Source organism: Anneissia japonica, unplaced genomic scaffold, assembly GCF_011630105.1.
Source record: "Anneissia japonica isolate Jap-2015-1 unplaced genomic scaffold, ASM1163010v1 scaffold287602_len1038180_cov171, whole genome shotgun sequence".
Taxonomy (NCBI): Eukaryota; Metazoa; Echinodermata; class Crinoidea; order Comatulida; family Comatulidae; genus Anneissia; species Anneissia japonica.
This window is the reverse complement of record NW_022734061.1, coordinates 147,889-169,714: the sequence shown is the minus strand read 5'-3', so window position 1 is coordinate 169,714 and position 21,826 is coordinate 147,889. Positions and strand designations below refer to the sequence as shown.

Here is a 21,826-nt window from a genome sequence, read left to right as displayed (position 1 = left end):
CCCAGAATGATCTATCAGGGATTTTCCACACATGTACAGTACTTGTCGGTAGTGAAGTCACGATGCGATCGTGATTGCGTTTATTTAAACAGACGGTAGGATTAGGCCTAAAATATGTTGAATTTTGTTATTTTTAGATAATAAACAACATTTTAAATATAATAATACTGTAAAATGAAGACAAATAATAGATTTAGAAGCATTACAATCTATGCGGCCCACGTGGCTTCAATTGGGCGATGTTGTAGGCCTTGGCTGACTAGCGTCATTCCTACCTAGGCCTAGCCTACGAAATGACTAGGCGAGAAAGACAAGACGATTGTACACAAATCGTATTTACTACATGCCTATTAAAATAGTTATTGTACAAAGAAATCTGTTTTATGAACCACCAATTTCCTTGGTTTGACGACGTACATTAAATTTAGTGTCTGTTATAGCCTGTTTTTTACTTTCCAAGCAGTTTTTGAAGCAAAGAAATCTAGGCCTAGGTTGGCAAAAAATTGCCGTCCTGTAGCAATTCTGGCTCGGCAATATGGTCGACGATTGCCGATGTGAAATCCGTGGGCTGGATGGTGTGGTTTTTTTTTTCTTGTAGCTTTAGTTTCATGGTAATTTTTTGTTCCTTCCTGTAGCGCCTTGAGCACTACTGCAGTAGATTTGTGCGCTTTTATCTTATTATTATTATTATTATTATTATTATTATTATTATTATTATTATTATTATTGTTATTATTATTATTATTATTGTTGTTAACATTATTGTAATGTGTGGGAAGTGTGAAGGATTATTATTGGTGTGGTGACATGTTCATATAAGGTGGCAAAAGCCCTGTTCAGACTGACTATCTAATTTTCTTTGTCAAAAACAATTTGTATGTCCATATGTAGACATGATATGCCTATACATGGTCATGATTGTGATGTCATCATGACCATATTTAGGCATGTCACATGTTTCTGTAAAATAATAGTTTGATAGTTTGGACAGAGCTTTATGAAGGGGTGAATTTTATAAGACTTCATTATGTCTTAGTAACTATGCTTTTTATTTAATAAAGGGAAGCCTGTAAATACATTCAAGAGCATCTCACTATTAGTACAGAAGATCTTGGAAGAGAAAGTGTCATCAATGCTGCCAAGACCGCCATGTCATCAAAATTAATTGGAAGGTAAGTTTTAATATATATTGTAGTTTATTTTGTTGTAATTATTTTATATTTTAATTACTGAGATGGTGTAAATATTTACTTGGTAACAGCGGTCCAAGAAGATATCCTATATTATCACATCCCCGGTTAATAGATTTACAAATGGAGCTTTATGCTAAGCCCCGCCCCTTGGATATTGTTGCTAAGGTCCCACAAAACGACAGTGTTAAAACATACGCAAACACGTGCATTTGTGGGACATGTGTGCTTGTTAGACAAGCACGCGGTATTCCTAGCCGTGTTCTGATTGGTCAGCTGTCAGGTTTGATTGACACTTTGAAAGGGTCCATTGACTTAAGCTCTGTCCACACTATCAAATTTTATGTGACAAAAAATGTGATATGCCCATATTTGGGTGTAATATGACATCATCATGCACATAAATGGGCACATCAGTTCAATTTCAATTCAATTTTATTTTAAAATTCCACATATCGTGGCCTAGGGGACAAATTGCTTGTAAATTACAAGTTAAAAATCAAATAAATTTGTCGCATAGAATTTGATAGTGGGGACAGAGCTTTAAAATCAATAAAAACTCCAATATTTATTATTTATTTATTTAATCTTTCTTTATACTGTAGGCACTTTCAGTACTATAGTACTGATTTTCAAAGTGGTACAGTGAAGAGAAACATATACAGTAGAAATAAAACAAAGAATAAATTATTTAAATAAAATTTGGAAAATATTATTTTTAATGGTTTTGGAATGAAGAAGTCGACATCTCTTCAAAATTAATTTTTAATTTGTGTGGTAGTTCATTCTAGCTTTTGGATGATCGATATAAAAAAGTTCTTTTTCCCTGTCCAATATTATACATTGGAAGAACCAGGCTGTTATGGGTTTGGCTACGTGTGCCTTAAGAATGGGTAGTATTGTTAAAGGTAAATTTTGAAGACAAATATTGAGGAGCATTTCCTTTTAAGCATTTGAAGCTCTATAAAGGGACTTTGTCTTTATTCCAGCTATGAAGGAAGTTAATTGATTTTTACATAAGTTAATTACTGTAAAGGCCAAAGTAATACACCCCAGTAGTGTGTTTTACTTTATTTTGAGTGTTCCATACTAACTTAATTGTTATTTTGTGACCTGTAGGGATTCAGATTTCTGGGCTAATTTACTGGTGGATGCAACGATGGCTATTAAAACCACAGATGCGAAGGGTAGTGTACGGTACCCAATCAAGGCTATTAATATCTTGAAGGCGCATGGCCGCAGCAGTACTGAGAGTAAGCTAATCAATGGATATGCTCTCAACTGTACTGTGGCCTCGCAAGGTAATTCAAATTAATTCCTTTTTGCAGTTCAAGATTTTATTCTTCCTTTTAGGTTAGGATTAGCATTGCTTAAAAAATAAACAGAATTGTTATATAATATATTGTTATATTATATAATATAAATTTGTTATTTGAAGTATTTTTTTATTGCACATTCAAAAAAACCATACAACAGTTAGAGGGGTGTTCTCACTTGAAAATTGGTAATAGACAGTTTATACAATACATGTACCTCAATTACAGACTACATTATTAACATCCATGTATTTGTTGATTCTTATTAGCAGCTGTTATTGATTTAATGGGTTATAGTGATATGGAATAAGTTCATGGAATCTCTCAAGGCTTTTGAGATTGTGTATGAAAGAAATGAAACGATTGCTGTTACATATTTGATTTCAGATAAGATAGTTTAATACATACTCCAAGTATCGAAATGCATGCCATCGCGTCGGCATTCAATATTTCGACATTAATTATGTCATCATCATTATGATGTATTTCCATACTTGGAGTATGTATTATACTATCTTATCTGAGATTAATCAGTGGACCTTTCGGTATTTGATTTCAAATATTAATATTCTGACATTTAATTTTTTAATGAAATAAAAACACTGGTAGCACCGTATAGACTGACTAACTTCAGTTATTTAATACACAAGCTTTCGTCAGCAGTATATGCTGGCTTCATCGGGTGTTTCTTTAAACAAACTGGCATTTCCATGTTTTTTAATAATATTCATGAATTTGTTAGTATACTGCACTTGCACAGTGCTGTGGTAGTGGAATTTTTCTATAAAATGGAATGTGTTACGGTTCATTTCATTTGACAGCATACCAAAGTACCCTTTTGAACTTAAGGCCAACTCAGACAGCGCTGTATGATGCAGCCCGAAGCGATTTGTTGTCGCAGCGCTTCTGTGTGAGTTAAATGCAGACGCGATGGTTTGCATTGGGGGCAGTCATGTCGTAGAATATTAAACATGTTTAATATTTCTTACGATGGCTTAATACTGTCGGGCTGCGTCGTAAGACGCTGTCTGAGTTGGCCTTTACACATAGCATTGATTTCTGCAGGAACTCTTATCAGGAGCCTATTTTTATAATACATTATTAAAAGTTTTATTCTAATACCATTACTCTTCCCTACTTTGTATATACAGCCATGAAGAAGCAGGTTCAGAATGCTAAGATTGCATGTCTAGACTTCAGTCTTCAGAAAGCAAAAATGCATCTAGGGGTTCATGTTATTGTTGAAGATCCTGAGAAATTAGATGCTATCAGACAGAGGTTGGTTTACTCTTCTGAAGCTCTTTAAGCCTTTTAACAATGGCAAACCAGCACAAAGTACAACCTCTGTCTCTTATACACATCTAGATGTGTATAAGAGACCAGAACACAGATGTTTACCCATGATCCTTTGCTGCGTATAATAAAAATAATGATAAAGGCATTATAAAGTATCAGCTTGGTTAATTGAAAACAAACTTATTTTTTCTGTAGGGAATCTGACATCACTAAAGAACGTATTCAGAAGATTGTCGGTGCCGGGGCTAATGTCATCCTTACCACTGGGGGTATCGATGACCTTTGTCTAAAGTATTTTGTAGAGTCTGGTGCAATGGCTGTCAGGCGGTGCAGGAAACAGGATCTGAAGAGGATAGCTAAAGCAACTGGAGGTATGTAGTATCAAAGATAAATTAGATTTCGGGGTGGATCCAGAATTTTTGGAATAAGGGGCATCAATTCCTTAATAGGCCTAAATGTAATTATACAGATATATGGATTCAATAATGGTATGATTCATGTTTTGTACATGCAGTTACGAAACCTTTAGTATTTATATGCCATTTTGGTTTTTTTTCTGTTAAAAAATAAAAGGCGGCAGTTGCAAAACTAGTAGGTGGGAAAGGTTCCCAATTCGCCCTCCCTAAATCCGTTTCTGGATTTAGCAGAGGCAAACAATATCTTTGATATTTGGCACATTATAAAAACCTGTATTTAATGATGTATATGTTATACTTTCATAATATTTGCATAATATATTTTCATAATTTCATGTTTCTGAAAAATGTTAATAGTCTGGTTCTGATACAGCTTCTCACAACAAACAATATAAGTACAAACAAGACACCCCAGTTCCAACAGTTTTCTCATCCGCTATTTATTCAAACTTTTTCCCTTTTTTGGCTCCAGAGGGCGCTCTATACAATGGTATACCCATCACAACTATTATGATTGATGGGTTTTATATCCTATTTAAATTGTCTTCTCTTCTTCAGCACAATTGTTGGTAACCTTAGCTAATTTGGAAGGCGAGGAGAGCTTTGATGCCAGCATGCTAGGCCATGCTGAAGCCGTTGTCCAGGAGAGAGTCTGCGATGATGAACTTATCCTAATCAAATCGTAAGTTTGCCTTTGTATTGGGTTGATGGTCATTGTGCTTACCTTCCAAACCAGAGTCCTGTGTTCAAATCTTACTTACTCATTCTAACTTTGATTCTCTGGAGTTCTCGCCCATCTTCTTGTTTCCTTTCATCCTTTAACCTCAAGACTTTCAAAATCTCATCAACAAGCTCCGTTTAACCTCTCTAGCCTAACTTTTAATTGCTCCTTTGCAGGGCCTTATAGGTTTTTCTTTGTCCTGCATTCTCTAACAAAAAAAAAACTAACTAAATAAAATAAATACCAACTCTACTTTGTGATGAGACCGAGTTTCCTAAACATCAAATGCTTGTTCCTGTGCAAAAACAGTAGCTTGTTAACAAATTTTTCCCAGCTCTAAAAATGATTAGGTAATGAAAGTTTTAATATCAAATTGTGTGTGAACACTCTCTATCAAAAAGAAGGTTTTATGTCTTTGTGGCAAATCTGATAATTGGGTCAATTAGATGTCAGGGATTTGAAACTTGGGGTGCAAAAATCACTCAATTTTCACATGAAAATTATTAAATGCTATTGTACCCTTCCCAAAAACCAGCAAAATTGCTTATAGAGTTGGGCTGTGACCTTTGTTCATTTATTAGACCCAAAGTAAAAAGTGCGGCATCCGTCATCCTGCGAGGAGCCAATGACTTCCAGTGCGATGAGATGGAGAGGTCAGTCCATGATGCATTGTGTGTTATAAAAAGAGTGCTGGAAAGCAAGACTGTGGTACCAGGAGGAGGAGCTGTCGAGGCTGCTCTTTCTATTTACTTGGAGAACCTGGCGACCTCACTGGTAATCTTCATGTTTTGTTTAGTATTTATGCTAATAATAATGCTAAAGATTTATATAGTGCCAATTCCAAATTAATGAAAAAAGGCACTGAGCATTATTTCTCCTGATCACTAAATAGCATGCAATGGCAAACCAGCACAAAGTACAACCTTCTCTGCTCACTGAGGAATATACCTAGTTGTGCGTGTGTACTCAGCGCACAAAACTACTACAATTAATGCCACAACATCCTATCAGGTACCTATTTATACTCCAGGGTAGAGAGAGACAAACATAGATTAAAGTGTCTTGCCCAGGGACACAAGTGACTTGGACAGTGAGATTTTTGAACCCCTGACCTCAAAGTTGGGAGTTCAACCGATGTGCCAATTGCCAATTCGTCAAAGGGCTCCTGACAAGACACATCCTTTTAGAATCTAGCTTATGTTTTATTTGCCAATTAAGCAGATATTGAAGCGAGGTTTACATTAATATTTGGTTATTAATTACTTGTATTTTATTGTAGAGTTCTCGTGAGCAGTTGGCGATTGCAGAGTTTGCCAATTCTTTACTGGTGATACCCAAGATCCTGGCAGTGAATGCTGCTAAAGATTCCATTGACCTGGTGGCTAAGCTGAGGGCCTACCACAACCTGTCCCAAGTGAAGGCTGATAAAGCTCACCTCAAGTGGTAAGAACATACCATCTACAATGCTATTTCTGCAATATTACGGCAAAACTTTTTTGTACCTTGTTTAGCAAACCTGCCGCCAATAATGATGATTTCGAATAAAAATTAAATTTTATTTTTGGCAAATTAGTGCACATGCCAAGATCTTCATTACAACACTTGTGGACGCAGAGAGATGCATGCCACCTAACAAATAATAAGACTTTTGTTATGGCCTTTGTTCTTTTTGAACTCTGTACATGTGATATTTTTCATTATGCAAATAAGGATGTCACTAGTTGGATATGTTAATTTATTTTCAGGGTTGGCCTTGATTTATATGAAGGAGTAGTAAGGGACAATAAACAAGCTGGAGTCTTTGAGCCTGGTATTTGCAAGATTAAGTCACTCAAGTTCGCTACCGAGGCAGCTATCACAATCCTGCGTATTGACGACTTGATCAAACTCGCCCCAGAAGAAAAAGAGAAGTCTTACAATGATGCAGTCAGAGCTGGGGAACTCAGTGGATGAACAAAAGTATTAAATTACTGAAGAGGAATTGAAAGGGCCAGTTGGGACGCAAAAAAATATGCCACATAAATTAATATAATGGCTTTTAATGGATGCCTCTCTCCATGATTGTTAGGTTGTATTGGACCCTTATGTTGCAGGGATTTTGAAGGAAGCTTGTATGTAAAACGTAAACCAAATTTGTGTGCCGTGATTTGTGTTTAGTCAATTTATCAAAACCAATATTGTAATGATCCATGCTCTGACATTATTTCAACTCCAATAGATAACATGTATTCTGCTGCTATGTTTTTATGTGAATTTAGTATAAGTCTCCCTTTGGGTCTCTTTAATTTTTTGCCTGTAGGTCACAGGTACCAAAAGCTGGGCAACAAAATACTGCAATAAAGCAAAAACAAAACAATTGTTACAGGGTGTAGAGTGTACACCTGCTTGTGTATTAGAAAGCTTTGGTGCATTTGGTAAACATTGTTACAGGCCACCAACTAAGTAAATGGCTATGTGAATGTTTTTTTTTTGTATTGTGATGGAGCCAGCAATGGAGCTATAGAAATAAATAATTGCATACAGTATTTTCCTTTAATTTGTGGTTATTCCTACAAAGTTGTATTTCAAAATCATATCATTCACACCAGGATTCAAACATGAAACGACAAGGTCATTTCATGTTTTCTTCACCCACAGAAGTCTAGATTATTTCCAGTGGGGTCCTCCTGGTGGTTATTGGGCAGTACATCTCTACTCATTACTGAAGAGTACAGTACTGCATTCCAGCTGAAACACAAGGAAACCAGGGACTTGGAGATCTCCATGGTTCAGTGCACACACAGTGGCTAACACCAGTTTAGCTCTCTCAGATCTTGAAAATGGTTCATAATTAAACTCAAACCTCTTTTTTGATGCAATATTGACTTACAAAATGATGGCTAAAGCAGTAATTATGTCTATATAAAAGGTGTTTTTATTCTTTAAACTTTTACATTGAATTAATATGATTTAATATTAATTTAAGAAGACAATGTGCACGTATTACTATCTTGGTAAACCATGCACATTCAAGACATCTAACAATCCTTTGCAACTTTCTTTCCCAATAATATCTGAACATCTTGTGGATGATCAAATGTCAGGCAAACATGGTTCTGCATTAAGGTAAAGGTCAAAACCTGGAGCTCTAGGCTTGCAGGCCCCTTCTCTCGTTTGGGCCACATTGTGCAAATCTGTTTTACCTTCCCATATGCAGGTACCCATTTTTAATCCTTGGTAGAGAGAGACAAACAGTGTCTTGGTTAAAAACACAAGCAACTTGCACAGCTAAGATTTCAAAATCCCAACCTCAAGGTTGTGCCAAAAACTTCATTATTCTGTTTCAAGGTTTAGCTTTAAAAAAAATATTCCTGTATTGTACTAACAGAGATTTGATTATTTTCCTCTTAGATACAGAACAAATGCAAACAACACCAAACATTATTATAACATTTGTGAGGTATGCCAGATAATAACATTGCAGCATTGATAACAATACGTATTTATGCTTCTACAAAAAACCAAACTTCAAAGTTACTTTATTATTGTAAAGTCACATTTCATCATGTGACTCCCCTTATTATTGCTATTACAATCCAATGCAAAAGTGTACCGTGAAGAAATTCAAATTCTAAAATACATACCATACAATTATGCAGCAATAAATATATAAAATTAGACCAGAAGAAATTCTTTGAATAATTATATACCTATATTATATTGTTTATCTCAATCATTGCATTTTATTAAAGCTTGCTAAGATATGATGCGCATTTTTGGGTTAAAATTGTTATCTCCAAGGTACTCAAAATGAATATAAATATGAATGATATGAGGCTTGCCATACCAAAACCAAAATACTGTTGCTAAATATTAAAATGAGTACTTAGCATATTAGAATGTTACAGTATTATGTACTGTTGGTACAAAGAAGCCATAACACTCGTAATTTACCCATCATTCTAAAGCTTACAATGTGGAGAATAAGAATGTATTAAAAAGTAAATTTCCATTTTTTTAGTCGCTGTTGCTGGTTTTAAAATGTCAAGCCCCTTATATGATGACGTCCATCATCTGTATCGTCTTAAAAGCCCAACCTTGGTACTCTGTTTTCCCTTAAAATTGTCCGTAGCCAGCATGTTCTTCATTGTAAATTCCTACCTAACTGCGTCAGCTATCTATCTGTTCTTAAGATAATATGTCATATTCTCATACACTACAAAAGTTATACAGCAAGCCGGAGTGACTCTCAGTATGTTGGGAAGCATTCCCTTGTAAAAACCTCTCCAACTCTCATTTCTGAAAAGAAAAAATGAAAAAAATTCATTCACACTTCAACAAAATTAATTTCTTTTCTATACCAGGGAAACTGTTTTGTAGCACCGAAGCAATCTGCTATTCTTTTCATTTGTATATTTGGGGCTTGCCATGCCAAAACCACCATCAGTGACCAAAACAAGAAAATGAACTTTTTAATATATAAATAATTATTCTCCACATTATAAGCGTTAAAATTATAAGTCATTTACTGGAATCCACAAACTATTGCTAAAGTTGTGAGTCAAAGTATTACTGTTTCTCTGTACTAAATTATACAATACTGGCACACTTTTATGCGAACTACTCACTTTAACACTTAGCAACGGTACATTGGTTTTTGGGATGGCAAGTCTGATATGCTTTATAAACAAAGTCTCATAATGACTCTTAAGCTCTGTTGAAAATATCAAATTGTAAGTGACAAAATAAATTTGATATGCCCATATTTGGGTGTAATATGACATCATCATCTCCATATATGGGCACATTACACAAATTTGTCGCATACAATTAGATAGTGTGGATGAAGCATTAGAAAGTAGAGCTGTTTTTATCAGGAGAAAAAAATCCTAGCTTTTTGACAGAATTTGAACCAAGGATCCAAAGATAGATCTGCAAGGCCTGTCCAAAATATCATATTTTGTTTGACAAAAGCATGTGACATGCCTAAATATAGTCATGATAACACCACATCATGACCATATATAGGCACATCATAACTAAAAAAAAAAATTTGATAGGCTGGTCAGGGCTTTAGCTTTTGTAAAGAAGGGAGGCAATCATTCATGGAGACCTTTTTAACATTCAAAAATAGCTAAATTCCTTAAATACAAGCCAACTGAAAAAATATGATGGAATAAGATTTTAAAACACTGGCATTCATACCTGTATGTTGTACGTATTGCATCTAGAGTTCCTGAGTAAGTGGTATGGCGGTCTTGAAGTCTGGACCGTACCACCTGGTATGGGTAGGTTGTAACCACAGCAAACATCTTGGATAACGCAGCGAAAGCAATGTACTCGAGCGGGTTCTACAAAATTAATTTGTACACTCATCTGAATTCATTTTACTATTATTCTTTATTAATATATACATCATATTACCATATTTATTTAATATCTTTGTGAATTATCACCCTCCCATTAATAATACACCCCCTTATCTACTCTTAACTTGCCCACAATTTCTCCCTTGAAAAAACATATTATTGTTTCACTAATGAACAAACCATACAACTTCTTATTAACTCATACTCTCAACAAGTACTCTATTAGCCTACTTATTTATACTCAGATTTCAGTTTGTATCAGAGTGTAGCCTATTTTAAACACATCTTAATTGATTAACATATGTGTCCTACTGTCTTACTTGTTGAAAGTTGCTGTACTTATAATAAAATATAATCATTTATATAGTGTTGGTATCGGAACCTTAAAAAACACTTACTTGAAGAGTATTGACATCGTGACCTTTATATAAAGCATAACTTTTTTTTAGTTCTTCATATGCCATGAACTGCAAAGCACCATGGGATACTCCAAAGAGGCCTGGTAGAAGTCCCTGTAAGAAATATATTAATAATCTATTGTTGCAGACTTCAAAATGCTTGTTTGCAAAAACAATGAAGGAAAAGAGAAGAGAGAAATATATTGTATATTGTACACTGGGCATACAAGTAATAAGTTAGGTACGTACCCTCCCTTCAGAACAGAGTTTGTAATTGAGAAAATTTGTAATTCAGATAGTTTGAACTTTCACAGCATCTCGGTAGCTGAAGGTAGGCCTATGCTTATGCTACCTAGTATTATAATTTATACAGGGATAGGTAGGCCTACACCAGACTTCTCAAGTTAGTAAAATGCATTTCCATAACTATGTCTTCAAATTTTCATAGTAAATGAAAAATTGTCCGTAGTACCTATTAATTTGCCTTGAGTGCAAGATATGGGTTGCTCAAAATTACAGGTGCGGTGTGACAGATGCTGTGGACTTTCGAACAAATGGGAGAGGATGAAGATTTACGGATCACTTTTCTTATGTTTTACAATAATTTTATCAAAAATCTGACAAGTCTAAGTGGTCCAGATCTACAGTAGGGTCCTTATATACAATGTAGACAAACCAAATCAAACCATTGTTTTTTCGATGCAAGACAATGTGCAGACCATATATTTCTGGGTCTAGGACTACTGATAAAGTTTTTTAGTATCTAAATTTCGATAATATGTCCATAACTACAGTAGGCAAAATTTCCCAACTACATATGTTCAATGTTTTTGAAATTGAGTTCATAAAATCAAGAGTTAGTAATTGGGAGGTTCATAATTGGGAGTTGTTACTGTACGTAAAAGTAAAATGTTAGGTAAAGATTACCTTGTATAAACCTCCTAAACCTTCGAAACGGTAGATCTTTAGGAGACCATCTAGCATTCCCCTGTAGGCCCCTGCATCCAAAACACCTGTCTTTCTAACACCATCATATTGCAGACATAAACGTGTCTTTACCACCCAAATTGGATTCGTTATAAATAATGTCACTACTCCTGTAGTGAAAAAAAATATCATTAAATAATTTCATGGAAATAAGTGACAAGAATTAGAAGTATAGTTATGAATTTAAATGAATTTTTATTGTTCTTTGTTTATTAAAGAAACACTTCTGAGTCAAACTTGGCCTATAGAAAACTGCCTTTCCCATAAAACTGGTTACTGTTACTGGCCTGGCATGGTAACCTTACCTGATTGGGCAGCAGCTAACATGTGATGTCCTGGACCAAGTGATTTTCCTTCATCCCCTTGCATATAGTTTTTGATAGCATTATAACTGGAATGAACAATTCAAGTGTAGCAATTAAGAGGAATGACTCAGAACTTTTCTCCATTTTTTAAACTAGTTTCAACTGGATTGAAAAGTATGTTATGCTAAATTGCTACACTACTATATTGTGTACAGTACATTTGCATATATTGAAATGTATTCAATCTGTGGTGATATCTGGAAAAACTTAATTTAAATTAAATTTTTCCTGGATTTACAGCTTTAAACATTTACCATATTTATTTGAACAAACAATTGATTGACAATTGATTGTTGAGAAGGGTTTTGAGGGGGCATTTATTCGAGGGAGGCATGCATCTTTTTGGTGTAAAATGGATAGTATTATACTCCAGTAAACCGAATCCTTTCCGAGCCACTAGGGCTCATAGGGTTGGAGCTTGTCCCCAAATTCCATAGTGTGAAGTGGATGAGAGTTGTTACCATTTCAACATTTTAAACCTTTGAACACTCTTATTCCATTTTTCTTGGAATCCGCTGTCCTGAGTCCCTTGTAAATAATTCCAATGTTTTGTATGTAGGCATGTATGTTTACTTTTGTGTTATGTAATTTTTGCGGATATTGGCCCTTGATGGCATTTGTAGCTTTGAATAAAGTTGAAACTGAAAGCTCATAACCAGATCTCCTGAAGTGACTTCTTCCAACTTGGAACTCCTGCTTTAATTATAACACAAATATGAGGGTTGATCATTTAGTGTAGATAAAATCTGAAATATGAATAAACTGATCAAAATATAACTGAAAACTTTGAATATAACTTTTCATTTTACTCACAAGAAAAAATAGAACCCCCATGATGCTCCAGCTCCCCATATATTGGGTGTCACTCCCTGGTACAAACCAAAGAATCCTTGAGTTTTCACAACTGATTGAAAGGCTTGAACAAAACCAGTATATGTAGGTCGCACATGCATTCCATCATTTACTAAAATAGAAAATTTAAAAATATTATACATCAATATTGAAAATACTCGGCTTCATTCAGCTGCATGCTCAGCATCCATGCATCACATTTGATCCACATATAGCTTGCATTTCAGTCCTTCAGCTGACACAAGGACTGGGACTTAAAGGAACAAAACAAGCAAGTCTAGGATGGAATCTCCATGGTTCAGCGCACTAGACTAACTAAACCAGCCTACCTAGACCTAGTCGTTACTTAGGCCTTAGCTTAAGCCTAGGCCTATTGTGTTCCTAGGAGGCCTACTAGGCCTACTACTTTTTCCCTTTGTCAAAATTTAAAATAATTATTTTATATATTTTCAAAACATCATTATTAATAAGGTTATTCACCTACAGTTTTAGATCTTTTGAAGATCCGCTAGGCATAATAATATCATTTGCTCCTCAACTAGGCCAAAGTCAGGACCCAGGCCTACCATACCACACTAGGCTTAGTAACTTAGGCCTACCAACATTATCCAACCCGAGCATGGCTCGGAACGCTAGACCTATTCCTCCGGACCTAGGCCTAGACCTAGCTCGTCAGCTAGATTGCCTAGCCTAGGCCTACAAAATTCAACCTAGGTTTACCTTGTAGTCTAATTTTGAGTAGATCAAACGGATGTAGAACCAATGTAGAAAGAACACCACCACTGATTCCGGCAACAAAGTGCTCATAATTTAGCCCCTTAAATAAAGACATTTACACAGCTGCACCAAATGCATCAACATTCGTTTCGTAACATCATCCACATGGGGGAAAAGCAAACTGCATGCTGGATTTGTCGCCCTCTTTGAACATGCTAGACTTGGAAACTGGGCGAATTTATTTAGGAGCATAGATAGGCCCAGGCTTAGCTGTTTCCTGTTTCTTAAGTTCATTCATTATTTACACGTCTATTTTAATAACGTCAGGTGAGTATAAGTTCTGATATTGTTATGACATGTTATAATAGCTTCGTTGTTTTCATTTTGGTCGAGATTGGTCAAAGTCGTCAATCATAGATAGGAATAGGCCGTAGGCCTACGTAACCTAGGCCTATATACGTCGGATATACAGAGCAGTGAGTCATGGGGCGCCACAACGAAGGGCACGACAAAACCCATGCTCATCACTCTTGAGTCTTGGCATTGCTTGTCTACGAACTGTAATTCGATAAGCTTTTCAGTCTCAAAATTACCGCTCTTATATGCAAATTTCCTTAAAATTCGAATTAGCATTGAAAATAGATACCTGTAGCAGTAGTTCCCATCCATAATTTGCCAACTTCTAGCCGCAGAATCAAGCTTTCTTTTTCAAATTGTTCAATTATTCATGCATGTTCTAAATTGCTGTATGGAGCATTTGTGAGAGCAGGGAGATGTATTTCTCCCTGGTGAGAGTAGCCCATCTCCATAGCAGCTAACTGGTGGTAGCCACTTCATCCACATAATGATTTAATTTTTTTGGTCCTGTTTCAATTCCTCTGCTTGTGCTTTGATGAAATGAAAGCACACCATCTTCCAATTGGATTTAGCCCCTCCCCCCCTTTTGGAAAGTCAAAAAACAAGAAAGAAAGAAAAGAAAAAAATGATTTTGGGCGTCTAGAAAACGAAAATTTTGCTGGGGAATGCCAGACCCCCTATGTTAGCTATGTTAGTGTTATCTCGATCGGTCCCACTTTTGTTTCCCCCCCCCCCCCGGATCCACCCCGGGTGTGTCAGTTTGAAATTATAAGTGGATGGGTTAAACTGAAATAATAATAGGCTATCTAGTATTAATTTTGTGTTGTCTCTTTCTATTTTAGTCTGGTTGCAACTCATTGATATGCAATATGGATGCTGCAGAGGTAAGGAATAGGAAGCTTAAAGAAATTTATTTAGTTCCGAAAATAAATAACTAGTTGTAGGCCAATATGGGTGTTTTATGATCTAAAGTTAGGAATTTATCCAAGTATTGTTGGTTAAACATGGTTAAACAGAGCAGCTTAGCTCAGTCGGCTAATCTGGTGGTAGCCACTGTGTGTGCGCTGAACCCTGGAGATCTCTAGGTCCCCAGTTCAATTCCCGTCGCTGCCTCTCCTTGTGTTTCAGCTGGAGGGCTGAAATACTGGTTACAAAAGCACACCGTCTTTTGGATGAAATGTTGCCGTTGGTCCCATGTGCATATACTGTATGGCCATGTGCATGTTAAAGAACGCTGCACACAATTTGGAAAAGAGTAGGGGATTGTCTCCTGGTGTACTGGCCATTCACAACCAGAAGGACCCCACTGGAAATAAGCCTTCTTCTAGACTTTCGTGGGATATCATTGGTGTTTACACCGAATGAATCCAATTCAATCCAATTATGTAAAATGTTACATCAAGTCCAGTATAAAGTATAATGTCTCTTTAACTACAGGATAGGCCTACTAGATTACGAGATCCATATAGCTAGGAAAGATTTTATTTATATGATATGTGTAGACTGACAAAGGAGAATACTGTTTTAATGCAAGATGCCTACAATAAGAATTGGTTTTGCAGTCAGATTTGAAGTTTGGAATTGGATAAATCAATTATTAAAAATATCTATACTGTAATAATTTCAATTGACCATAATATGTTGGCCTATTCAACAACTACAGTAATTATGAAATTACCGTACTCACTTGAATAAGCGCCTGCTCGCTTAAAATATTTTCTGCACATTTTGAGGGGCAATTATGAAAAAAGTGGAAATTGAGGGGCGCTTGGAGATGTAGGAATATTGGGAGTTCTTATAGGAGCTTTGAAAATTCAAGGGGCACTTTTTGAATGAAAAAAGATTTAATAAGGACATCTGAAAACCGAAGATTAATACGAATGGTTCTGGTGCAGAAAAGAAATCGTCCAGAGAGCATGGCTCCTGAGAAGAATGCCAGTTACAACAGCAGATGTAATTGGTGGTGGTGATGCTTGTTAACCATCTGCCGATTGAGATAATTAGCAGCATCATTGCAGGGCTTCTTGCAAAATTAAAAAGTGCTAAAAGTTGCAAATTGTCGGGAAAAGAAAGAAAATGGGCTAGAAAAATGTAAGAAGAAGAAAGTTGGAAAAATACTTTCTCATCTGTCCAGGAGAAAACATCCTCATTTTGAAGTTGACATTAGAAGAATATGTCAGTCCACTCCACAGATCAAATCATGCCAACCAGAGTCCTGGGATTGATTGGATTATTGGCTTTCTAAGAAAAAAATCACATGATATTGTTTCAAAGAATGAATAAACATCTAGAGGGCGCTTATTAAAATTAGGAGGAGCGCTAATTAAACAGGGCACTTAAGAAAATGTTCACGCTAGGAGAGGCGCTTATTCGTACGAGTACAGTATGCCTATGTCTTTATTACTTTATGTGAAAAAATAACAAAATTGAAATAAACATAAATATTGAAATATATTTTTTGGCCTAAAGTATTGTGGTGATAACTAAGTATATTGTATTTTATATATTCATTTGTTTTTGTAGATCTTTGAGTTAACAGCAATTGCAATGGAAATCTCTGCGAAGACTACAGCTTCCACTTCTGGTCTGCAAAAAAACAGTAGGAAACGATCTCATAAGGTAAACAGGATAATACAATAGTAGGCCAGAGCCTACAATACTGTGATCTTTATTTTGTGAAATGGAATTTAATATTTGCTTGATTGCTAACCAATTCTGCATTAATACGTGAAGAAATATTTATAAGCAGATTATATTATACATTTGAATTTTAAGTTGATTAATTATTGATTGATAACAAAATTTAATTAATTGAAACATTGGTCTTCAAGGCTGATTTAGTCATTGAAGAAATGATGGTAGTGGGTAGTATGTGTGCATTTATTAAAAACTGCAAATTTTCTAGTGATTGTTTAATAATGGAATATCTAGCAGGAAGGGGAACACCCCCTCCCCTGTATATCCCCATTGAAAATGTTTGAACCAAAATAATCACCCCATATCACCTTATTTTGTGAGCTAGTTCACCCATACTTAAACATCGTTCCCTCCCCCCCCCCCTCCCAATTCACCTTTGTGTCCCCCCGTCATCCCCGCCATATCAAGACTTCTAGATATGCCATTGTTCTTTAATCCCGGCTAAACTCTTGGTCACCATTGTCTGTGTACTGAACTGTGGAGATGCTTGGTCCCCGCTTCAATTCCCAATGCTGTTCTCCTTGATTTCCCGCTGTAGGGCTGAAATGCAAGGTTCAAAAGTGCACCTTTCAGATGAGATGTTAAAGTCATTGATCCAGCGTGCAGAATGGTCAATATGCACATTAAAGAACACAGTACACTTTTCGGAAAAGGGGATTGTCTCTCTGTTATCCTTGGTGTGTAGTATCACACTGAAGAATTGGAATCCAATCCAACCCTACCATAGTAATTCCATACCAAATCAACCAGAGCTTCCATCTAGAAGACCATCTCAAATTTTACTGAAAACCTAACCTAACACCTTATGGGCACCTTATGTGAGGTAGTAAAAAATCTCAAATGTTCAGTTTAAATTTCCAACTGGTTCGTAAAATTTTCTTTCGGTTTTTGGTACCACACCCTCTTTCTTAAATTAGGAATTGATTCAATGATTTTTTATGATTTTGTAAAAATGGGATAAATGCTTGCTGTACACCATGTATATAGTTCTGAAAATAACAATCAAATGTAATTTTTACTTTCATTAGGAATCGGATGAATCAGCTGATTCAATGAAATCTAAGCGTAAGAAGAAAAAACACAAGAAGAGCAGAATCAACAATAAGATATTGTCAACTGAATTGAAAAATTCTCAACACTCAAAACCAGTAAGAAAAATCAAATATCTGCAGTTGTATTTTACCAATTAGGTAGTTTTCGCCGCACGACGTTAACCTTAACTTTAACGTTAGTACCCAACATGCAATGCGATAGCTCTGCCCCTTTTGTAAACACATCTAAATACGCATGCGCAAACCCGTAACAAAAGTTCCTCGAGCACATAAAATCCTGAAATTAACGTACTCCGCAACGCAAGATGAATAAATTATGACGTCATACGTTAAGGTTAACGTCGTGCGGCGAAAACTTCCTATTAATAGATTCTCTTAAGCTCTGTCCACACTATCAAATTTTGCGTGACACATAAATGTGATATGCCCATATTTGGGTGTAAGATGACATCATGCCCATCTATGGGCACATCACACAAATTTGTTGCATAAGATTTAATAATAGTGTGGACAGAGCTTTTATATTTAACACATCTGTGATTACCCAAATGGTAAAGATTACGTTGAAAGTAACAGTGCAGTACACCACATACAGTGGTGGATTTAAATGGGGCTGGGCCAGCCCCGAACCCCCTTTTGGAAAGTAAAAAGTCAAATAAAAGGAAGAGAAATAATTGATCGCCCAAAATGTTTCAGAGGTCATTTTCTGGCATCTCACAGCGGCATGCCCGGAACCCCTAGGTTTGTGATTTCCTCAATTAAAATTTTAACATTTTAATTGAGGTGCTTCAATTTTCATCAAGAGAATAATAATAGTTTGTGTTTACAAAAATTATATCAATGAAAACCTATCCATGAAGCCTGTTAGACTTGTTGTCCTCCCTGTCTACAAATTTCTAGAGTTACCATTGCATTCAATATATTACTCTTTCAGGAACGAAATAAAAATTCTGACAGTGACTCAAAGAAGAAACACAAGAAAAGGATGTCAATAACGTCAATGTTTATTCAAGGGTCAATGGAGATGAAGCGTTTGCCAACTCCTGGAAAATTCTTAACCGCTGATCAAGCTTTTGAGGAGTTCTCTTCAAGTCCTTCCATTTATGATTCTATACCATTTGGAGAAAAGAATAATTTATATCTCTTCATTGACAATTATGAAAACTTCAAGAAACGGCTTATGAACAAACATGCCTCATATCCGGATGATTTTATTTGGGATGGATGCCAGGGAAGCACTGTCTTTAGTACGTTTATTAGATCTTCGCAAGGATCTTTGAAATCGGTAAATTTAAAAGATGGTCTGTACTGCATTGAGTCACGACCTAGGAAGAAGAAAAGACTCTGGAAGCCTTTAGATCCGCAGCCATCACCCAATGACATTATCAAGATGAATAGATATTACACAAAATTAAAATCCAATTATAATTATAAGAAACGGGTGACAACATTTTTTTACAAAAACAAATTTAATAATTTGGCTTTAGTAGAGTATTGTGGAACTTATAATGAAGCTCAATCTTTCAAAAGTTCAGAAGATGTAAAAATGCACTCAAAAAATTTATCAAACCTTCCTGGGAAGAGTGATGATAACGATGGCAGCATTGGGCAGGTACAAAGAGAAACTGTAAAAGAGGTTGCATGTGAACAGACAATAGATAAAGAAGCTACTGAAATATATATGCCAAAGAGTTTGCCAACTCCTGGAAAATTCTTAACCGCTGATCAAGCTTTTGAGGAGTTCTCTACAAATCCTTTTATCTATGATTTTATACCATTTGGAGAAAAAAACAATGTATATCTCTTCATTGACAATTATGAAAACTTCAAGAGACGGAGTATGAACAAACGGGCCTCATATCCAGATGGTTTAGTTTGGGATGGAAGCCAGGGAAGCACAGTCTTTACTACATTTATTATGTCTTCACAAGGATCTTTGAAATCTGTAAATTTAAAAAATGGTCTGTACTGCACTGAGTCACGACCTATGAAGAAGAAAAGAGTCTGGAAGCCATTAGATCCACAGCCGTTACCTGATGAAATTATCAAGATGAATAGATATTACACAAAATTAAAATCCAATTATAATTATAAGAAACGGGTGACAACATTTTTTTACAAAGACAAATTCAATAATTTGGCTTTGGTGGAATATTGTGGAAATTATAATGAAGATGAATCTTCCAAAAGTTCAGAGGGTGTAAAAAAGTACACAAAGAATCGTTCAAGTGTTTCTGTTGATAGTGATACGGAAGATTCCAACATTGAGCAAATACAAAGAGAAACTATAAAAGAGGTTGCCTGTGAACAGACAATAGATGAAGATGCTACTGAAATATGTATACCGGAGACAAGTCTACTTCAATTTCAGGAATATACTGAAGACATGTCATAGTGCAAATACTGTACATGTTCTTTAATTATAAACTTTATTCAGTGTTATATTCTTTGGGAACCATCATTTTTATATTGATATTTTGCTCTGTCTAATAAACTTAAAGAATACCTAAGATATTAGTTAATTGAAGTTATCTTTTGAAAGACCAATAAAAAATTTAGACTTACTTGTGACGTTTCACCTACAGTACGGTTTCAGTATCCTTAATCATGCGAATGACATAATGGGAATAACATAATGGTGTAGTGTCGTCATCCATCATGGTGGCTAGTAGTGCCATCTCTCTTCCTGTTGTCAGCTTCCGCTTGAGCTGCCCTCCGGATATTCGGGTGTAATGTTGATGGATGATGACACTACACTGTTACATAATTTACAAGATCAAGGCTACTGAAACCATAGGTGAAATGTAGCAAGTAAGCCTACTGAATTTGTATTGGTTTATCAAGAGAAAACTTCAATTAAATATTATTGTATTAACATCTTAACAACTCCCTGGTCTTAGCAATAGAAGGTTATTTAATGACCACCCAACCCTACATTGTTTGAAGTTTCATGATGATCTGATCATCTGTATTTGGTATTACAGCTTCCTTTTGGTCAACCACCAACTCTGTGAGTGTTTTTCAGCATACATGATGACGTGGGGTGAACTCAGCCGCATCAGTGGCACTTCTGATTTTCTTCTGTCTTTAGCATGTTCAAAATCGTACGACTGAACCTCTCAACCTGTCTATTCCCTTCCAGTTGATATGGCGTTGTTCGAGAATGTTCAATAACGTCTTAACAACTCCCTGGTCTTAGCAATACAGTAGAATGCCTTTCAAATCCCTACATTTTAAAATTTTTGGAGATTCCATGGGGGGTGGGGGGAGTTCTGTCTACACTCCCTTTAAAGTGTTGGGATGCACATGGCCCTGGCCTCATCTACTTTACGCTCTTTTCGGAGACATCACCTCCTTCCCCTACTGGGGAGGGCCAGATTAAAGGGCTGTGGGGCCTAGGCATGGGCGTCGAGCAGTGGGGACAGGGGGACACGTCCCCCCCACTTTTCAAAGTGGGGGGAGACATCATATCAATTGTCCCCCCCACTTTTCACCAATCTTTTATAGTTAAAACCCCACTATTGAAAGCGAGTGGAAAGAATAAAAATTACGAATGCCTGTTATGAATTTTGTCTCTGAACTTGTGCTCTGTTCCAAGTGAGGTGCGTATTTCCAGACTAATATTAAGTAAAATTGCAATTATTTGTACATTTCGTAACCATCTCAGTAACCACTCCATCGATTTTATGGGTGCAACGGTTATCAGAGGCCAAGTTTATTAAACAATTATTTTATACAGCCTTTGACACGGATAGGTCTGTCTATTTCAACTTATTTAAGTCAATCACCTTTTATGTGAAATAAAAATGCTAACTGATGTTTTGTGTGCATCCAATCTCTTCAGAGTCCCGTTTGATCGTAATTTAGACTGCAGTATTTCCACTCACAATAGTGTAGTCTCAATACTACTTGCACAAAAGTGAAATTCAAAAAGAGGAGAAAAGGAAAAAAACCTCTCTTGATCAATTTTAAATGTACTGTACAAAGAAACTATTTCTAACCTTAATAATTTTTGCATTCTAAAAACTACAATTTGATTCTTGAAAATTGACCAACAAAATAAAAAGTTTTAGCAAATTAAAATTTACGACTTTTTTTTTTGTTTTTTTGTTAT

At 35.8% G+C, this 21,826-nt stretch overlaps 3 protein-coding genes across 4 annotated transcripts in view; 2 read left to right on the top strand and 1 right to left on the bottom strand.

Moving 5' to 3' along the window:
• Window positions 1–7,464, top strand: part of LOC117116313 (T-complex protein 1 subunit alpha-like) — a 12,302-nt gene extending 4,838 nt beyond the window's left edge. The window contains exons 5-12 of the mRNA XM_033260335.1: window positions 1,062–1,172; window positions 2,310–2,491; window positions 3,658–3,784; window positions 3,998–4,173; window positions 4,777–4,900; window positions 5,521–5,713; window positions 6,219–6,382; window positions 6,685–7,464. Coding sequence (XP_033116226.1) covers window positions 1,062–1,172; window positions 2,310–2,491; window positions 3,658–3,784; window positions 3,998–4,173; window positions 4,777–4,900; window positions 5,521–5,713; window positions 6,219–6,382; window positions 6,685–6,892 — 1,285 coding nt within the window. The 3' untranslated portion in view covers window positions 6,893–7,464. The remainder of the gene's footprint in view (window positions 1–1,061; window positions 1,173–2,309; window positions 2,492–3,657; window positions 3,785–3,997; window positions 4,174–4,776; window positions 4,901–5,520; window positions 5,714–6,218; window positions 6,383–6,684) is intronic.
• A 298-nt stretch (window positions 7,465–7,762) lies between these two features.
• Window positions 7,763–13,797, bottom strand: LOC117116314 (mitochondrial folate transporter/carrier-like). The gene is made up of 7 exons (XM_033260336.1): window positions 13,610–13,797; window positions 12,851–13,001; window positions 11,978–12,063; window positions 11,613–11,782; window positions 10,686–10,799; window positions 10,124–10,269; window positions 7,763–9,217 (listed from the first exon to the last, which is right to left on the bottom strand). Exons 1-7 carry the CDS (start codon window positions 13,719–13,721, stop codon window positions 9,097–9,099), a joined length of 900 nt encoding a protein of 299 aa, XP_033116227.1. The 5' UTR covers window positions 13,722–13,797; the 3' UTR covers window positions 7,763–9,096.
• A 23-nt stretch (window positions 13,798–13,820) lies between these two features.
• LOC117116312 lies at window positions 13,821–20,611 on the top strand. 2 transcript variants are annotated; one of them, XM_033260333.1, is made up of 5 exons: window positions 13,821–13,933; window positions 14,806–14,847; window positions 16,487–16,582; window positions 17,689–17,808; window positions 18,647–20,611. In XM_033260333.1, exons 2-5 carry the CDS (start codon window positions 14,833–14,835, stop codon window positions 20,105–20,107), a joined length of 1,692 nt encoding a protein of 563 aa, XP_033116224.1. In that variant the 5' UTR covers window positions 13,821–13,933; window positions 14,806–14,832; the 3' UTR covers window positions 20,108–20,611. The 2 variants fall into 2 exon arrangements, with proteins under 2 accessions (XP_033116224.1, XP_033116225.1); XM_033260334.1 differs by lacking the exons at window positions 13,821–13,933; window positions 14,806–14,847 and having other exon boundaries at window positions 16,554–16,582; window positions 17,689–17,846.
• The last annotated feature ends 1,215 nt before the right edge of the window (window positions 20,612–21,826 follow it).